The sequence below is a fragment of the Hemicordylus capensis genome, chromosome 2 (assembly GCF_027244095.1).
Source record: "Hemicordylus capensis ecotype Gifberg chromosome 2, rHemCap1.1.pri, whole genome shotgun sequence".
Taxonomy (NCBI): Eukaryota; Metazoa; Chordata; class Lepidosauria; order Squamata; family Cordylidae; genus Hemicordylus; species Hemicordylus capensis.
The window spans coordinates 359,077,886-359,095,886 of record NC_069658.1 but is presented as its reverse complement, the minus strand read 5'-3'; the positions used below and the strand labels follow the sequence as shown (position 1 = coordinate 359,095,886).

The following is an 18,001-nucleotide window of genomic DNA, read 5'->3' as shown; positions in this document are numbered from 1 at the left end:
CATGAAAACCCCAAATCCACAATCTCAGAAAATTAGATTATTACATGGAACCAAGAAGACAAGGATTGAAGACTAGAACAATATCGGACCTCTGAAAAGTATACAGTGTACTGTGCTTGATTGGCCAGCAAACTCGCCTGACCTGACCCCATAGAGAATCTATGGGGCATTGCCAAAAGAAGGATGAGAGACATGAGACCAAACAATGCAGAATTGCTGAAGGCCGCTAATGAAGCATCCTGGTCTTCCATAATACTTCATCAGTGCCACAGGCTGATAGCATCCATGCCACGCCGCATTGAGGCAGTAATTGCTGCAAAAGGGGCCCAAACCAAGTACTGAATACATATGCATGCTAATACTTTTCAGAGGTCCGATATTGTTCTATTCTTCAATCCTTGTCTTCTTGGTTCCATGTAATATTCTAATTTTCTGGGATTGTGGATTTGGGGTTTTCATGAGCTGTACGCCATGATCATCACAATTATAACAAATTAAGGCTTGACTTATCTCGCTTTGCATGTAATGCGTCTGTCTCATATATCAGTTTCACCTTTTAATTTGCATTACTGAAATTAATGGACTTTTGCACGATATTCTAATTTTCCGAGTTTCACCTGTAATCCAGCATCCTCTTTCACACAGTGGCCCACCAGAAGCCGCTGGAAGCCACAGTCAGGAGTTGAGGGCATGCCCTCTCTCCTGCTGTTACTCCCCTGCAACTGGTATTCAGATCAGTAAATTAAGTAATCTCTGCAGATCTTAAAGTTGGGTAAATTTCTTTCTCCTTCCCCCACCAACACACACACACACTGAGCCGGGTCTCATGATCAGTGAGACCCGGTTTGTGCAGCAGAGCGTGGAGAGCAGGGTAAGCCCGCACTCCCCGCAGACAATCAGGGACGCAGATGCTCGCTCCGCAAACCTGGTTTTAGGGAAGGGGTACTTAGGCGGGTTAACCGCCTGTGAGCCCAGTGGCTCCCACGATCAGGCAAAATCGGGCTAGGCTCCCCTAGCCCGATTTTGCCTGATCGTGGGAATAGCTCCACTCTTTCTCTTACGTGCGCGCACGCACACACACACTTCAAGAAAAAAGTACATTTCTGAAAACAGTTACACAGATTTTTCAGCTTTCTTCAAAGGATAATTTTATTTCACCTCTATTTTTGATAAAAACCATCTAACAAGCCACCAGAACAGTGGAAGAGGTTTTTTGTTGCTTCATCAAACAGCAAATATAGTCAGCTGAAGAACTGGTTTATTGGGAACTCACAGTTCACCAAGCCAAACTTCACTTTCCATTGCTTTAAGGAGTGTATGTATAATACAAACCTTAAATAGAAAACCTCATCAAATCAGTTCAGCATGCACATAGCCACATAGTATAGGTATATTCATTCTTTCCCCCTTGGAATCAAGATATTTCGAGCACTCTGAAATCCTATAGCACCTCCAAGTGGTGCCAGAGATTAATATTAAATTCTACAGCAAAACTAGAGACTGTCTCAGAGAACAAGCCAACGTTTCATAAGAACAGCCCTGCTAGAGCGGGCCCAAGGCCCATCTAGTCCAGCATCCTGTTTCACACAGTGGCCCACCAGATGCCACTGGAAGCCTACAGCAGGAGTTGAGGGCATGTCCGCTCTCCTGCTGTTACTCCCCTGCAACTGGTACTCAGAGGCATCCTGATTTCTGATTATACTAGGGGATTTTAGGACAAACAAGCCATGAAAATCCTGAAGTCACTTATTTTTATCAAACAAATACTCTACAATAAGTAATTTTAGGAATGTAACAAACATTTTTAAAACAACTTTAGGAAGTTTTTAATTCAACAATAGATTTTGCCCTTGAAATGCAAAATTATGACTTGACAGAAGAATGATTTAAATCAGGGCTCAACAATTCCCAAGTGACTGCTTGCCATGATGCCCAGAAATTTAAGCATGAAACCCACGCAAGGTGATGGATAGATGAGATCAGGAGGAGAATTGAGCAAGGAAGGTGGGAGCAGATTGCTACCTCCTCTTCCTCCTCCTGGTCATTTTGGTCCATATTCTGCTTGAACCAGATGGACACAACTAACAGGAGTGGGCAAGCAAGGCAGGGCATCTGGCTCCCTGTGGAGCAGAGGGCATTGCAGAGGTTCTTAACCTGGGGTCTGTGGAAAGTCTTTGCTGCACTGAATTCAACTTGCTTTCTAGTGAGCCAAATAAAGTTGTTGAAAACAACAATCTGGAGTACTTTTTTCCAATCTAATTTTTACTAGTGCCTTATGAAAATATATTTTCTAAATGGGGTGGGGCTTGATGGGAGGTACTTGTGGATCTGTGGGGGGTGGGGTGGGTCCATTGGTGTAAAAAGGTTAAGAACCACTGCTCTAGAGCCAAACAAAATTTGTCGAGGCCTGCCATAAGTAAAGATCAACAAAAAGATCAACAAAAAGAGTCAAATATAACGACGTTTACTACAGAAGGGCAACAAGTCAGCTGTTTTCAAGGATTTTTCACTTGATCAACACACTAGCACTTCAGACTATTATTGATCTCATTTCAATTTTTAGGAATAATGAAGCACAGAGAAAGCAACATTGGTCTTACCTGTGAGGGGTTCTTTTTTCCTGTAATCGGAGCCCACCCTTCACCATAGGGTTGTGTACCCTCAGGGACAGATAGTGATCACAGCAAATTTCCAGTTACTAGTAGGCAGAGCCCCAAAGCCTCAGTTCTGGACTGCTGAGTAGAAGTTGTTGTGGAAAATAGAGAAAGCTATAGTGGAGAAACTCAAGTGGAAAGAACATACAGTAATAGTAAAAAGGGAAAACACAACTGATCACCCTGGGAATCGACTGTCATCCTTACTGGGAACCCCACCCCCACCCTGGAAGAATACGATTATGTAGACTCGTGGACCAGGAGCACTGATGGAGAGGAAGAATGAAGTAGTAGTGTAGTATCGTGGGTGGGCCGGATGGGCTCCAATTACATTGAAAAAGAACTATTCACAGGTAAGACCAATGTTTCTTTTTCTGCCATAATCGGAGCCCATCCTTCACCATAGGAAGCTACCAACGACCACCACCAAGGTATCAGGGAGGAAAGAAGATACTACATGACCTGGGCTGCTTGATCAAAATGGAATGACGATATCTTATAGTGGTGTACAAATGGAGAGATGGAAGACCACATTGCTGCTTGACATATTGTCTGAAGAGGGACATTCACAGAGAACGCTGCCGAGGTTGACGCACTTCTGGTGGAATGAGTTGTGATGCCTCGAGGAACTGGAATGCATAGAGACTTGTACGCCGGAGCAATGGTCGCTCGAATCCATTTGGACAGAGTTGTTTTGGAGACTTAGTCAGTCAGTTTATTACAATCAGATGACCCAAAATACCTAGTGATGCCAGGAGGAAGGAAATGAAGAGGGCATCGGACTTTCTCAACGACTTGATCCGACGTATATAGATTCGGAGAGCCCTCTTTATAACAAGTGTGTGCCAGTTCTTTTCTTGGGCATGGGTTGGTGACAGGCAGAAGGAGGGAAGTGCAACAGGTTGAGATCTATGAAAAGGAGAATTGATCTTTGGAATGAATGTGGGGTCGAGTTTTAGTATGACTGCATCTTGTTGAAAAACACACAGCTCTTTGAGGACTGACAGAGCACCCAGTTCAAACATTCACCGGGCTGAAGTGATTGCCATTAAGAACAGGGCTTTGTAGGAGAGAACTTTAAGGGAAACATCACAGAGAGGTTCGAAAGGAGATTGTGTGAGAGCAATGAGAACCTTGTTTAGATTCCAGGATGAAAATCTGTGTGCTGGTGGAGGAGCTAGGTTGTTTGCCCCTTTCAGGAAACGTCTGATGGGGGGATGGAGGAGGGAAGCAGAACCCAGTGTGTTGATGCCTAGAATGGAATATAAGAGTTGATGTTTGTCTTCGAAGTGTGTTTGGGCAGAGGCCCAGGCTTATACCAGATTGAAGAAAAGCCAGGACCTCTAGGACTCCTGTTGAAGTAGGAAGAAAACCTTTTATCTTTGCCCAATGGCAGAAAACCATCCACGTGGCTTGTAGAAGAGGGTCATCTGGATGCAAGGTGCCGTAGCCATGATGAGTTAGTGGAGCCTGCTCAATGTCCACTCGTAGAGTTGAAGCCAATCTGGATCGGGGTGCAGAATTGGCCCTTGAAGGAGATCATGGCATCTGGGAAGTTGCCACAGAGGGCGGGTGGACATCAAGAGTAGGTCGGCAAACCACGGTCTTCGTGGCCAGTGAGGGGGCCACTAGAATGATGAGGGCCTATTCCTGATGTAGCTTCTGAAGCACTTTTGCAATTATCGCTATGGGGGAAAGCATAGAGGAGACCCTTGGGCCACTGTGGTGTCTATGGCTTCTGCACGAGGATGGCTGAATCAGGAGAAGAACCTGGGTAGTTGGTTGTTCCGGTTGGACATGAACAGGTATAGTAATGGTGTTCCTGGAACCTTGGTCATTAGCTGAAATACCTGTGGATTGAGAGACCATTCCACTGGTTCGACCCTTTGACAGCTGAGCCAGTCTGCTCTTAGGTTGGAGGTCCCACTCAGGTGCTTGGCCCTTATTTATCTATCTATCTATCTATCTATCTATCTAGATAGATAGATAGATTGATTGATTTATATGTCGCCCTACTCCCATAGGACTCAGGGCAGCTTACAAGCAATAACATACACAGCAACACATTTCTATAAAATAACATCATAACCCCAACCCCAACCCCAGCTTATGGAGAAGATGTTCTTCTCTGCCCACAGGAAGAGCAGTGTGGAATGACATGAGAGACCTCGACCTTGTACCCCCAAATGGTCACATGAGACTCTCCTATCACATCGATCCTGATGAGAACATGGGTGTTTTTGATCAGTGGTAAGAAGTAAATCAGAGTGAGCAGGATGGCTCTTAATTCTAGGAGGTTCATTGAGCTCCTTTGTTCCCATAGACTCAACTTGCCTTGTGCAAAGTGGCTGAGGTAGTGGGCTCCCCAGCCCAACAGGCTGGCATCCGTGGTGATGGTAATGCACAGAGAAAGATTTAGAGAGAGGCCCTCTAGTAGGGCCGTGACTCTCCAGCAGATGGAGAAGAAAAGGTGGAGAGGGATGGTGAGTTCCCTGTAGGTGTGGGCCATGATCTACTCCTGGAAGGGGAGGAGGAACCACTGGAGGGAGCAGGAATGCCATCTGACCCAAGGGATGCATTCCAGACAGGAATAGTTGGGCTAGAAGCATCAGGTCCGCTGAGTGGTTGCATAGGACTGCAGAGGTGAGACTGAAGATCTTTCCCCTTCGATCCTGTGGGAGTGAAATTAGGCCAATCAATGTGTCAAAAATGGCCCCGAGGTGGCATCATCGCTGAGTCGGGAGGAGATGGCTCTTTTGGAGATTTACAATGAACCCATGCGACTGGAGTAAGCAGAGGGCTTTCTGATCATTCTTTTGGGCAAGATGCAGAGATGATGACTGGATCAGAAGATTATCCAGATATGGGTGTATGTGAATGACCTGTGTGCACATAAATATGATCATGGTGACCATGATCTTCATGAATACCCTTGGGGTTGATGAGAGCCTGAAAGGCATTGCTTGATATTGAGAGTGAAGATTGTTGACACAAAAATGGAGGAAGCAGCAGTGGTCTGGGTGAAGTGGGACATGTAGGTATGCTTCTGAAAGGAGAGGAGAGCTGGTCTTGTGGTAGCAAGCATGAATTGTCCCCTTAGCTAAGCAGGGTCCACCCTGGTTGCATATGAATGGAAGACCACATTTGAACACTGTAAGATATTCTCCTCAGGGGATGGAGCCGCTCTGGGAAGAGCAGAAGGTTTCAAGTTCCCTCCCTGGCTTCTCCAAGATAGGGCTGAGAGAGATTCCTGCCTGCAACCTTGGAGAAGCCACTGCCAGTCTGTGTAGACAATACTGAGCTAAAAAGACAAATGGTCTGACTCAGTATATGGCAGCTTCCTATGTTTATTCCTATGTCTACTGAGCTCCCCAATCTTTGTTTCTCACCGCCTCTTTGATGGTCTGAAGTGATTCCATTCTGAATGATTGTTTGAAAATGTGACGATTCAGTGCCTTGAGATCTAGCACTGCCCTCCATGAGCCATCGTTTTTTGGAACGAAAAATAGTATGGAATATACACCCTGACATAATTCTGTCAAAGGGACAAGCTCCACTGCTTGGATCTGAAGATGCAAGATCACTTGAAGCATGCGTTGGTGCTTGGTTGGAGCTGAAATGGGTAGCCTGAAGGGAAGTTTCTTCATCTCTCTCTCCTCTGATTCAGATGCAGATGTACCTAGCAGGATAGATCATACGGGAGGAGAGGGGTGGGTGCGGTCAGGCTGAGCAGGAGTGGGGGAGGTAGGATTGCCTTGTGGTGGAGGTCTTTTAGGGGGGGCGTTCCTTGGATGAGGGATCTGGGCACCTTTTGTGAGTACAAAACGGTCCGGACATAAAGCAACCCCGCTCTCCCAAAGGAATGGCTTTTTGTACCGGGCTTCTGCCGTCTGTGTTGGGTCCATAGAAGGGAATTCCCAAAAGAAATTAAGGGAAAGTCAAGAGAAAAATACCCAATTGCAAACTCAGAAATGCAAAAAATGTTTGGAATTCTGTTCAAATTAATTAAAAAAGACTCCCTTCCCACCCTTGCACAAAAGGAAGGAAAAAAGGGTGGTGGGAGGAAAGGAAAAAGGATTCAGACAAGCCTGTAAAATGATTGAGTTTGAAGAGCACTCTCTATTTGCTGCTCTCTGAGGCGAGACAGGAAAGGAACTGAGACAGGAAAGGAACTTACTACTAACCGGAAATTTGCTGCGATAGCTATGTCTGTTTCTGAGGCATAATGGGTACACAACCCTATGGTGAAAGATGGGCTCCGATTACGGCAGAAAACAAGTATTTTGCTTTAGGTACAAAAATTTAATTGACCTCCAGCCTTTGTGTAATTGGAAATGCTATAAAACCTCAAAATACATACCTCTGAAAAAACATCAGAATTCAGAAAGTAAATATAACTTCTGGAGTGTGCTATAAATAATTTACATCAATTGTGGGCCAGCAATAAAGCATACTGCTATATTATATTTGTAAAGATCACAAATGATCTTAAAAAGCAGACTAGTTAAAAATCCCTGTATCTCATATGGACTGAATCATGATGTTCTGTTTGATATTTTTCTTTTATTGAGAGGCTGGTTCTAAACGCTAAAACAAACAAAAACCCCTACCCTTTGAGTGTGTTTGCACAACCATTTTTCAACCAGTGCTTGCAGCTATAATACAATTCAGCTTTGTATTGTATGTATGGAGCATTCAGCTCAACATGGTGAGCACACTGAAGAATTAGACATTCTAGCTACCATATATTTGCACATTCCTAAATTTCAAAGCCGATGTTCCTTGGATTTTCAGGAGGTTGGAATAGTGCGAGCTCCTCAAGATGAGAAGAAATTGAGGATAAAGAAGAAATGAATGGGAAAAAAGTATAGAAAACATGTGGATTTCTGAAGCACTCTGTGACACAGTACTTCAAATTTAACTGTATTCATCAGCTGTAGCCATCTTGGGGCTAGTAACAAGGTAACAATATGTTGCTGTTACTAGCAACTTGAATTATTGTAGCATGAGAAGTCATAAAATGTTGTAAATGTAGATAATACTTTCACAAATCATAAGGCCGAAATTAAAGGAACTCCTAAAAATAAATACACAGAGGTGGTAAGTCCCCTTTCACTTGAACAAGTACAATTTTGGAAATCCAAGACCCCTCTTCTTCACAAATAGTATAAAGGAAATCCTCCTTGTGATTTTTGAAGAAACTCTAAGCGGGGAGGCAAGCAATTCTTTCCTTCTGCCCTGTCAAGGCAAAGTGTACATGCCACCAACATTTCAGATTAGAAGCAGGAAGTCTACAGAAGAAACGGCTGGCTGATCTGCAAGCAAACAGGGAACTCTTCATTTTCTGATTGATCTCATAAGCAGGAAGATGAAGAGTTACATAAAAGGTTCGGATTTTGAGGGAGAATGTCCATAAATGCATGAAGTTAAGAACTCACCATAACTATATCCATGAGTATACCTAACTTCTCTGTGTTAGAAAATAAACAAGCTTTTTTTGGGGGGTGGGATCTGGTAAGAACTCCCTCATTTCTTGCGGAAGAAATATTTTTTCTACAAATACATTAGAATGATTTGGTTCAAGTGTGTTCATGAATGTGCATGAGTTCGAAGTTCAACGGGGGCGGGTGCCTCATTAAGGGCGGGGGAGGGTGCACTCACCCCTCCCACCACTTTTCCCCCACTGGCGCCATTTGTTCCTAAAAGCCTTTGGGGAGGAAACATACCTCCCTGATGCTCCATTGTCCTCATCAGCTGGAAGTGGCCAGAAGCATGCCTGGTGCTTCCGGCTGATGTGGGCAACAGGGCGGCAGGGAGGTATGCTGCCGCCCCGAAGGTTTTTAGGAACAAACGGCACCAGTGGGGGAAATGCAGCGGGAGGGGTGAGTGCACCCTCCCCCGCCTTTAAAGAGGCACCCCCATCGCCTTCGAACCACGGAGGGATGGTTCCGTGCACATCTCTATTCATGAACTAACTCAGATCTAGTTCAAACATGTAGTGCCTCTGAAACAAGTGCTTCTGGAGTGAGCAGTGTTGTCACCGTGTGCACAAGGAGATGCCATTTGTGTAAACTGGGAAGTCTGCATAGGTGGTCATCACAAGAACTAGGGCATTTGCAATACAGACCAACCATGTGGAGGCACGTTTTCCAACAAATGGCAACTTCACATGAGCCCAAGAATCCTACATGTTCTTGAGGTAGTCATATGTCTGAAACAGTCCTAAGAAACAGTAATGATATAAGAAAAGAGAATGTACATATATGACATCTATGAACCTGGCTTTATTTATTTCCCTCTGCATGATTCTGTACTTAGAAGAAATTACATGATGGGGGAGGGGGAGCAATTACTCTGTGTCCATGGGTGCTAAGAAGAGAAGCAATATTCTACAGTGCAAATTTTTTCAAAGGACATAATTCATTTTTCATCCACTCAAAATCTAACTCCCTTCCCTCCCAATTTACTTACTAGAAACTGTTTGTGAAACAGAGGTTGCTGTGGTGGTCGTAGAAGTTGTAGAGGATTGACTACTTGATGATGTAGATGGAGATCCTGCTGATGCAGGGCTACTAGTAGTAGGTGTGGAGGCACCTACAGCTTGGGCCTGGGCCTGGGCTTGAGCCTGGGCCTGGGCTTGAGCCTGGGCTTGAGCCTGAGCCTGGGCTTGAGCTGCCAATATTGGTGTCAACTCAGACTGCTGAATAACTTTAACTCCATCTGGTTTGGTCCATGCCGACTCACGTGTTCGTGCATTATAGAAATAAACCTAGAGGTGGGAAAAGTCATTTTTGTTATAATACATAACGCATTTCTTCCATTCAGCTTTTAAATGCCAAACTAAAATATCCTTCAAATCAATACATGTTTTATTATCAGTAGTACAAATATTTATGTACCACTTTTCAACAAAAGGTTCCTCAAGTGGTTTTACATAGCAAAAGGAAATAGAAGATGGCTCCCTATCCCAAGAACATTCACATTCAGAAGCAAGAAAGCAAAGGCAGACCCTAGCAACAGCCACTGCAGCCACTGTTGGCTTAAACAGGGACATGCACTCTCCCACTGCTACATATAAGAGAACCTAGGTAGAAAGGGTTGTTTATTGCAAACATATATTACAAATGTTTTATTACTTTGAAGAAAGCTTCATGCTACTACCCAGTCATCTTAACTGATAACACTATTACATTATTTTTAAAAACAAGCATTTTAAACATGGCAGGGGTGTAAATCTTACCTTTCCATCTGGAGTTTTGTTTTCTACCCATATTTCTTCAGTAGGTGGCATTGTTGGTGTTCCAGGGGCAGTGACTGGTGGCATCCCTGGAGGAAACATCATACCAGGAGGTGGTGGCATATTACCCATGGGAGGAGGCATGAAAGGTGGTCTCTATAAATAAAAACAATATAAATATTACAGAATATGTAATATTTAGGACCTTCATAACTAAGCAGAAACCGCATACATTTCACAGAAACAGCACTTGCCCCACAGCCAAGGTCTCTCATGGACATTTCTAAAACCTAATACCTTAAACAGTTTGATGAGCTGTAAAAACAACAAGATGGTCACTACAGAGAGGAAAAAACATGGGATGGAACAAAGTCTTCCCCACTATAGAAAAAGTGGCAAAAAACTTGTTTGGCAAGCCAATTCTATAACTAAAATTTGGGAGAATGCAAACAGTAAATGCAAAGCTCTGATAACACACAGAAATAATTCATTTACTCATTGAGCTGGTTTGAATAATACCTTTCTGGTGCACTCAATTAAAAGGGGGACAAGCAAAGAGCCCACTTGTCCTGACGTCTTCTGCAGGCATCCCAACATCCTCCCAGCGTTTTCCATTGAGTTGGAGCGCACTCATCCAAAACACTGCTCTATACATGACCCAAATACTAGCATTTGGGCTGCAAGTACAACAGCAATTCAGACAAATTCCCCCCATGCAATAAAGCCCATGATTAAGTCAAGTGTGAGTTCCTAGGCAAACACATTGGCAAATACATGTTCACTTCCAGTGGCTTTAGGAAAGTACTCAAAACAAGTTTATTTGCAGGAAATTTTGAGGCAACTCCTCAGATTGTCCCATATGTAAAGCATTTACATAAAACTGCAAACAAGCTCGTTCTGTTCATGATCACAGCAAAAAAATGCCACTGCACTTGTCAATAAGTGTATTGATACAACACTTGTCAGTAAACCAGTAACGACGCTGGAAATGCTATTATGTTCAGGGAAGATGGATAAAAGTCTTATGTCATTCATATAGATAGAAAGATAGATAGATATAGATATAATTTTCTCTCTATATATATCTATATATCTGAAGATTCAGATATATCAATTGAGTATCAACTGTAATACTAATAAGTTAAAATGGGAATGAGAATTTAAGACATCTTTGTCTGTTGTTCAGTGGAAGTATGTGTCAGCTTCCTGGCCATAAAACATAAGTTGCTGCTCTAATGGCCCTACACTCCAGTGATAATTAGAATGGTACAGCCTAAGGGCAATATTGGAAGTGTTAACAATCAGAATGCCAGGTTTTTACATATATGATGGATATATAAAACCATACAATGTTTTTGGAATTAGATTGTAGGTGCCATTAAAATCAAGGTTTAGTGAAGTATTTACTTACAGCAACTGAAGTGTTATTGGCCAAATATGGGAAAACTACCACAGTATCAACTTTAGAAGAATCATGTAGAAAAATCTGGTGGATTGTGCTAACGTAGAAAACAAAAGCTTTAAATAAAGATAGGAATGGAACTTTGAACATAAATGAATTTATGAAGAACAGGTATAATTTGTAGTGTGTTGGAATAGGAGCTTATACAAGAAAATATTATAGTACAAGTTCTATCATTTTTATAAGAGCTAAGTATTTAGAAATCTAACATTTGTAGGATACAATTGTTTGTAGGACAGAGAATGTGGTCTAATTGGCAGTATAAGGGTGATATCTTGGCTAGGAATTTTGACTGCTATTTATTCATTCACATTCTGCATGGTACAAACTCTGTATGAAGTGGTATGTTGCGTTAATTTTAAAAGTCGTCCATAAATGTTTTAATATCCTGTCTTGACATTAAAAGATCTGCAAACTCTTTATTACTGATATATCATCCATGCAATGTTGTGTTCAGTGCTTAACATTTACCAGTGTGTAATTATTTCAACATGTTGGGTAGCACCTAAACTTCTCTTGCACTAGAATACACAATGCTGTGTTAGCATAAAGACAAAGCACACAGTCACTGAGTGAAGAGAGTAATCTCTGTTCCAGACTAGTTTTTGTGTTACTAGAAGAAAAGCACAGCATGGCACACCAAGTAATTTCTGCACTGCATGTTTCACTACCTGTTGTACAAGCTCAAATATGCCCCCAAGAAGGCTCTTTTTTTGCTAGAGATAGTGCAACATCGCGAACTAATGTATATTGAAAGTACAAAGAATCTTCCACGAGTGTCAGTGAATGCTTCCGAATAATTTTACATACAACTAGCCAAAATACTTGTCAGAAATGAAAGGGAAGAAGTACTATTCAGACAGTGTTCTCTATGGGTCTATTCTGGAGAAGAGGTCAAGAGGCTGAAGGAAAAGAAGCCCAAAGGGGCATGGAATGGAGGAAAAAAGGCAGAAAAAGAAGGGGATCTGGAGAAAACGTCATATAGGGCCTACAGACAAAAAAAAACTATTTTCCATAGTATAGGGAGGTCATCCTCAACGTGACAGGTTAATCAGTCTCTGCATGCTCCGAGACAGGACCAATCAAATTTCAGGAAGGCTTATAGCTAGGTTAGGTAGCTGTCACTCAATCTCCAGTTCTAGTCCTGTCTCGCTCTGTTAGACAGCTCTTGGTTTGAGCTCTTGTTCTACTTGCTATTTTCAGGATAATTCAGGCTAGTTCTTTCCTTTATTGTTCTAACTGGAATTTATTAAAGTGATTTTTAGTTTACTATTTGGTGAGGTAAAATTTGTAGTTTATGTTTTCTTGGAAATTGGCTCTAAAGTGATTCTTAATTTACCAGTTGGTGAGGTAAACATTTGTGTTTTTATCTTTTATTTTCTTGGAAATTGGCTCTATTGATTACAATCAGGCAGTCCTCCCACTTAGGCAACATGCCTAAAGTTCCCTTTCTGAGGGACCTTTTTCAGAATCAAGGGGCAGAGACCCCTAAAGGGTAATCTCCTTAGTCCCCAAGAGACCCCGTTTGGTTTCTCCTCAGCTTGATTGTACACCTGGCACACTGACCGAAGGTGCTGGGACTTATAAAAACCCGATTAATACCACTGTTTTTTCTGCCAAGCTGCACAAAAGAAAGAAATAAGGCGGCAAGAACAACCAAAAAACTATTCTCAGAAAGAGATGGTGATGTTGGACTGGCTGGGAGGCTGAGTGAAAAGAAGACTCTGACACAGAAGGCAATGGGGCTGAAAAGTAGGGAGCTTAAGGAAAAATGATAGTGTAGACAGCAGGCAAAAAGACAAATTAATATTATGAAGTCTACTGAAAATCTCTGCTAATAGCAAAATGATGCACACTTATTTCACACCCTGCAAAAGCAATTCTTCACTCATTAAAAAATAAAATTTAATCAGTACTCCCCTAGAAAATGTATCTCACACACATTTTACCTGCAAATGGGGAGGACCCATAGGTGGAGGAATTCCTCCTGGAGGTGGCATTGGCGGCATATTTGGATCAAATGGAGGACGTCCAAAAGGAGGCCGAGGTGGTGGAGGCGGGCCTCGCATCATACCAAATGGTGGTGGTGGGCGCATAAGAGGCGGTGGGCCTCTCATGACGGTATTTGGTGGAGGAGCTGGGCCACGAAATCTTAGTGCTTGCTGTTGAGCCATTCTGTGAGCAAAACCAAAGAGAAAAAGTTTTGTCTTCAAATTTGTTGATACACAAAATTACATCGGTGTTATAAATGAACCAAATCACACTGATACACCGTCTCATGAACAAAATTGGGGCTCCAAGCTTTTTAGGAGGCTTTTTCCTCACATTTTAAATGTGTTAGGAAATAGTATCTAGACTGGGGCTACTAGTATGAAAAAGCACTGTGCAAGCTTCCCTCCCTTAAGCCTACCTACAAAGCACCTCAGACTTAAGGTGCAACACCCAGACCTCTCCTACATACATCCAAATCTTCTAAAGGAGTAGTTTCTGCTAAAAATACCAAGGCACCCAATGGTTTCATAATGTGAATGGATGCTTACCACACTCTTGGATGAAACTATCTATATCCTGTCACCTGTGATCTAAATCAGAATTTGAGTATGCTAAACCCACTCTGCCACCCAGCCCTGTATAGAGGTAAGCTTAGTAAATGTATATATAGAAAAAACGTTCACCTTTGTAACCAACAAACGCTCTTCTGATGCTCTCAGGAAAACAATTTTGCTCACCATTTAGTGCCAGTGCAATACCAATGTTGGCATGATGACTCAAATTGAAAAAAACAAAGGTTATAAGGTGGTGAACGACAACAGACATACAATTCAACACTCATTATTCAGACACCTTTTAATTTAGGAAGTTGTATAGCATCAAGGTGTTTAAGAATTCTATCACTGTATATAAATTCTAAACTTGTGATACAACACCTTAAGTGACCACTGTTACCTCTACTGAGATGGTCAAGAGCCATGTTAAATTACTGTATTATAAAGATATTGCAGTACATAATATATACATATTGCATCAGTTACAAGGAATTCACACATCTACAAGTTTCAGGTTACGCCTTAAAAATATAAGCAAGATTGGACCCTATTGTTCCAGCTACCACTCATAAGTATTTTAAAGGGGAAAGCCATAATGTGCTTCTCGTAACTGACATGATATATTCTTGCATTTTATACTTAAGATATCTACATTCAAGCACAAAGCATCATATGAGTAGAGGTTCCAAGACTGAATATTTTCAATAAGAAAGTCTTTCTGTCAGCTCTGAGAAATACTGTCTACAGGACTGATCATAAAGAGTATTATAGTTTATGCAATGATTAGAACCACCAAGGAGTGGATTCAGGGGTGATATTTTGTACACACTTTACTTTTTGTGATTCTGCATTTGCATGGAGATTTTACCCAGGAATTTTAACTTTTCCAAGAGAGATCCACAAACAGATCCCTATTGTTATTTGTGGACACCAGAAATGTTTATCTGAAAAACACCTGCAGGCTTCCCAAGCGCACCTTGTTGATTGTTATGTGAGGCAGGATGCTGGAATGGATGTGCCTTGGCCTTATCCATTCTCACATTATTTTTACATACAGGTGCTCATAGGATCTCTTTAAAAGTATTACACTCACAACAATTATAAAAACTAGTTGCTTGGTCTATGCCAATTGCAGCCTCTAAGCAGAAAATATTAAACGAAATTAGTTGTCCAATTTCTACTAAACAAGTGGATGAATTCCTCAGTGACCACGCACAGACAACCCAATACACTAGGAAATGACTGACAGAGCCAGTGCTTTTGGGGACAAACCTGCTGTCTGACTATTTTGGAAAGGATCAATGTTCAGACAAATCCTAGAGAATCAACTTTTATTTTTAGGATTTAGAGTAGGGACAACTTCAGTCCTCCACTTGTTTTTGAAATACATCTCCCCACCATCCTCAGTCACAGTGGTCAACAGTCAGGTATAATGAGAGTTGCAGTTCAACATCTTCAGGAGGGTCAATGTTATGCAGCTCTGCTTTAGAGGGAAAAAACCCCTCTTCCCTAGGCTAAGAATAGAGGAAGAAAGCCCAGCATTGGCACAGGCTTTCCTCCTCTCTTTCTACCATTCATTGTGGAGGCAAGCTAGCACACCACCAGCCCATCTCTCCACAGGATCTAGCACAACAGTGGAAGGAGCAGCTGACGTCAGTGTATGTTCAGGACATTTTATCCTAAACCTCTAAGCCTAACTATTGTCATTATTGCTACAACAGGAGGAACAGATATGAACCTTAAGAAACAGGTCCATCTCAACAGTGAAGCCTGCCTAGTCTCCTGGTTGCAATGGAGTGCTTCAAAGAGGCACTGCCTTTTATATATGATAAAGCATTTCACTCGTGACTGCAGAGAGCCTGCTACTATGAACACTAGGAGTTTCTAAGAGCGGTGTCATTTTCACCATCAGTGTGATCATTAGCATCTATACTGAATAAAGTGAATACTGCATCATATTCCAAACTGCACCAATTACTGTATCCTAAGAATTTATGGGGAAGTATTCTGTGGCTGTACATTCCTCCCATGAACAAAAGGAGAACTACACTCTTGTAAGGACCCCTTCCGCTGTTGAAGGATAACATGTGAAAGCACAATTTTCCTTGTGTTCACGAAAGGAATTTGCAGCCAGTGTGTCTCTCTGTGAATACTTAGGACACAGCACTGTATTTTATGGTGTATCCACACAATAACATGTGCTAGTATATTAGTGCACAAAATAAGAGATACAAGATACAATTTTGTTAAGATCCACCATACACTATATAGCACTTTGACAAGCACATAGAATGTTGTTCCAGCAAAGATCTTTCACTCCTCCAAAGATCATTTCATGAATTCTATTTCTATATAGGGGAAAGCATGAATCTTGCAGGCAGACTATCACACATCACAGATGTATTTTGCTCTGTATCCACATGCTGGGGGGTGGAGAGGACAATATGCTTCAACCTTCCAGTCCATGTATACACTGAGCAAAACACAGGCCCAAGCAAATATCACACACGATAGTGTACGTGCAAGTATCATGCTGTTACCTAAGTGGAGGTGCTTATTTATGTTAAAAAAAGTGTAACATGTTGAAATTCCTTACAGTTAAGTCAATGCAACTTTAGATGTGGTGGTGGCAAGAGTCAATGCAGTTCACGTTTTTCTAGGCTTCAGGTGTACTATTTTACACCAAGAACTCAGATGTTTTTACTGTTGTTTAAGAAGCAGCACACTAGTTACACTCCTACAAAAAACACGACTGTTTTATTCCACTAGAACGCAAACACTTGAGTGCCGTCTGCTCCAGCTGGCAGCAGATCTCCAAGGCATCAGGCCAGTGAGTCCTGTTACCTCAGATGCTCTTTTCCCTAACTGAAAGACTGAACTGGGGGCCTTTGGCAAGCAGAGCATGTGCTTTTACCACGGAGCTCCAGCCCCTCCCCCACATGCCAGGTGAGGCAGACCTGCGTCCCCTGCTCCATACGTCAACGCGCATCGGAGGAGCCACCATATTTCGCTTTCATAGGCCCAAAACGAACACCCTCTCTGCAGAATCCCGCCCAGGGGAGGGAAGCGGCCCAGAGTCCCCGTGTGCACAGACACTCCTACACCACCCTCCCCCCTCCCGAAAATATCAACTGAAAAATAACTGAAATAAAAGCGACCTAAGATTACTACACCCACTTGTACAATACCTCAAGGTATAATAACGAGAGTTAAACCGTTCGGGAGGGCGGGGGGAGGAGCGGGAGACTGGGGGAGGGAGAAAACGCGGAGCTTGAGTGGGGAGGGGCGGAGACCGAACGGCCGCTTCCGCCTCGAGGCTGACCTCAAGGACACGAGGGAGGCTGCGGGGGAGGGGCGGGAGGCGAGAGACCTCGCTGAGGGGGAGCTGGGGCGGGAAGAGGAGGCTCATCATGCTTCCTCTTGCTCTGCGCGCGCTCACAAAGGCCTCGTGCTCCTGCTATAACACTCCCCCCCGCTCCACTCGCCACATCGCGCCCTGAGTACAGGAAGGATTTCGCCCTACCTGATCTCATTATTGTACCGCTCCGCCGCCCCAGCGTCCCCTTCGCTACCGCCAGCCCCAGCGCCGCCGCTAGCGCCGCCGCTGCCACTACCTCCGCTGCCGCCACCTCCTCCTCGTTCCGCCATCACCAGCCGACTCTGCCGCCTCACACGCCCACCCTGGCCAGGCTTGGCTACGCCTCAGTGGCTGGTGTTTATGTCAATCATGAGCCGTCGGATGCTCTGCTGCCCTCTGATTGGTATCCGACACCGCCGATTTTGAATGAGGGGCGGAAAACGAGCGTTGAATGGCTAGTTTTGCTCAAAGGACATCAAGCAGCGCCGTGGAGCGCGCCCTCTCGCGGCCCCGTCTGTAGTACTCACGTGACACGTAACCAGGAACTGACCTCGAGTGCTTTTTTTTTAACGTAGGTAGTTCTGTCTTTTTATCTCTATGGTTACCATTCGCCTTTCCAAACCGTCGGAAGCGAAGTCGGAAATACGTACCGGACGGGGAAGTGCAAGATCCCACCCAATCAAAAACAGATCCAGTGCATGACTCCTTGATGGACAGGGGAAAGTGGTTCTACTACGCCGGCAA

The 18,001-nt window shown here is 43.2% G+C and overlaps 1 protein-coding gene across 9 annotated transcripts in view; it reads right to left on the bottom strand.

Annotated features, from left to right (window-relative positions):
• Positions 1–17,755, bottom strand: part of TCERG1 (transcription elongation regulator 1) — a 98,807-nt gene extending 81,052 nt beyond the window's left edge. For 2 of the 9 annotated variants that reach the window (XM_053293726.1, XM_053293729.1), the window contains exons 1-4: positions 17,423–17,755; positions 13,303–13,528; positions 9,895–10,047; positions 9,126–9,423 (exon numbers count right to left, since the gene is read on the bottom strand). In XM_053293726.1, coding sequence (XP_053149701.1) covers positions 9,126–9,423; positions 9,895–10,047; positions 13,303–13,528; positions 17,423–17,547 — 802 coding nt within the window. In that variant the 5' untranslated portion in view covers positions 17,548–17,755. Of the gene's footprint in view, positions 1–9,125; positions 9,424–9,894; positions 10,048–13,302; positions 13,529–14,028; positions 14,121–17,087; positions 17,349–17,422 lie in introns of those variants that run through there. The other 7 variants (XM_053293727.1, XM_053293736.1, XM_053293732.1 and 4 more) reach the window with 6 other exon arrangements.
• Positions 17,756–18,001: the final 246 nt, after the last annotated feature.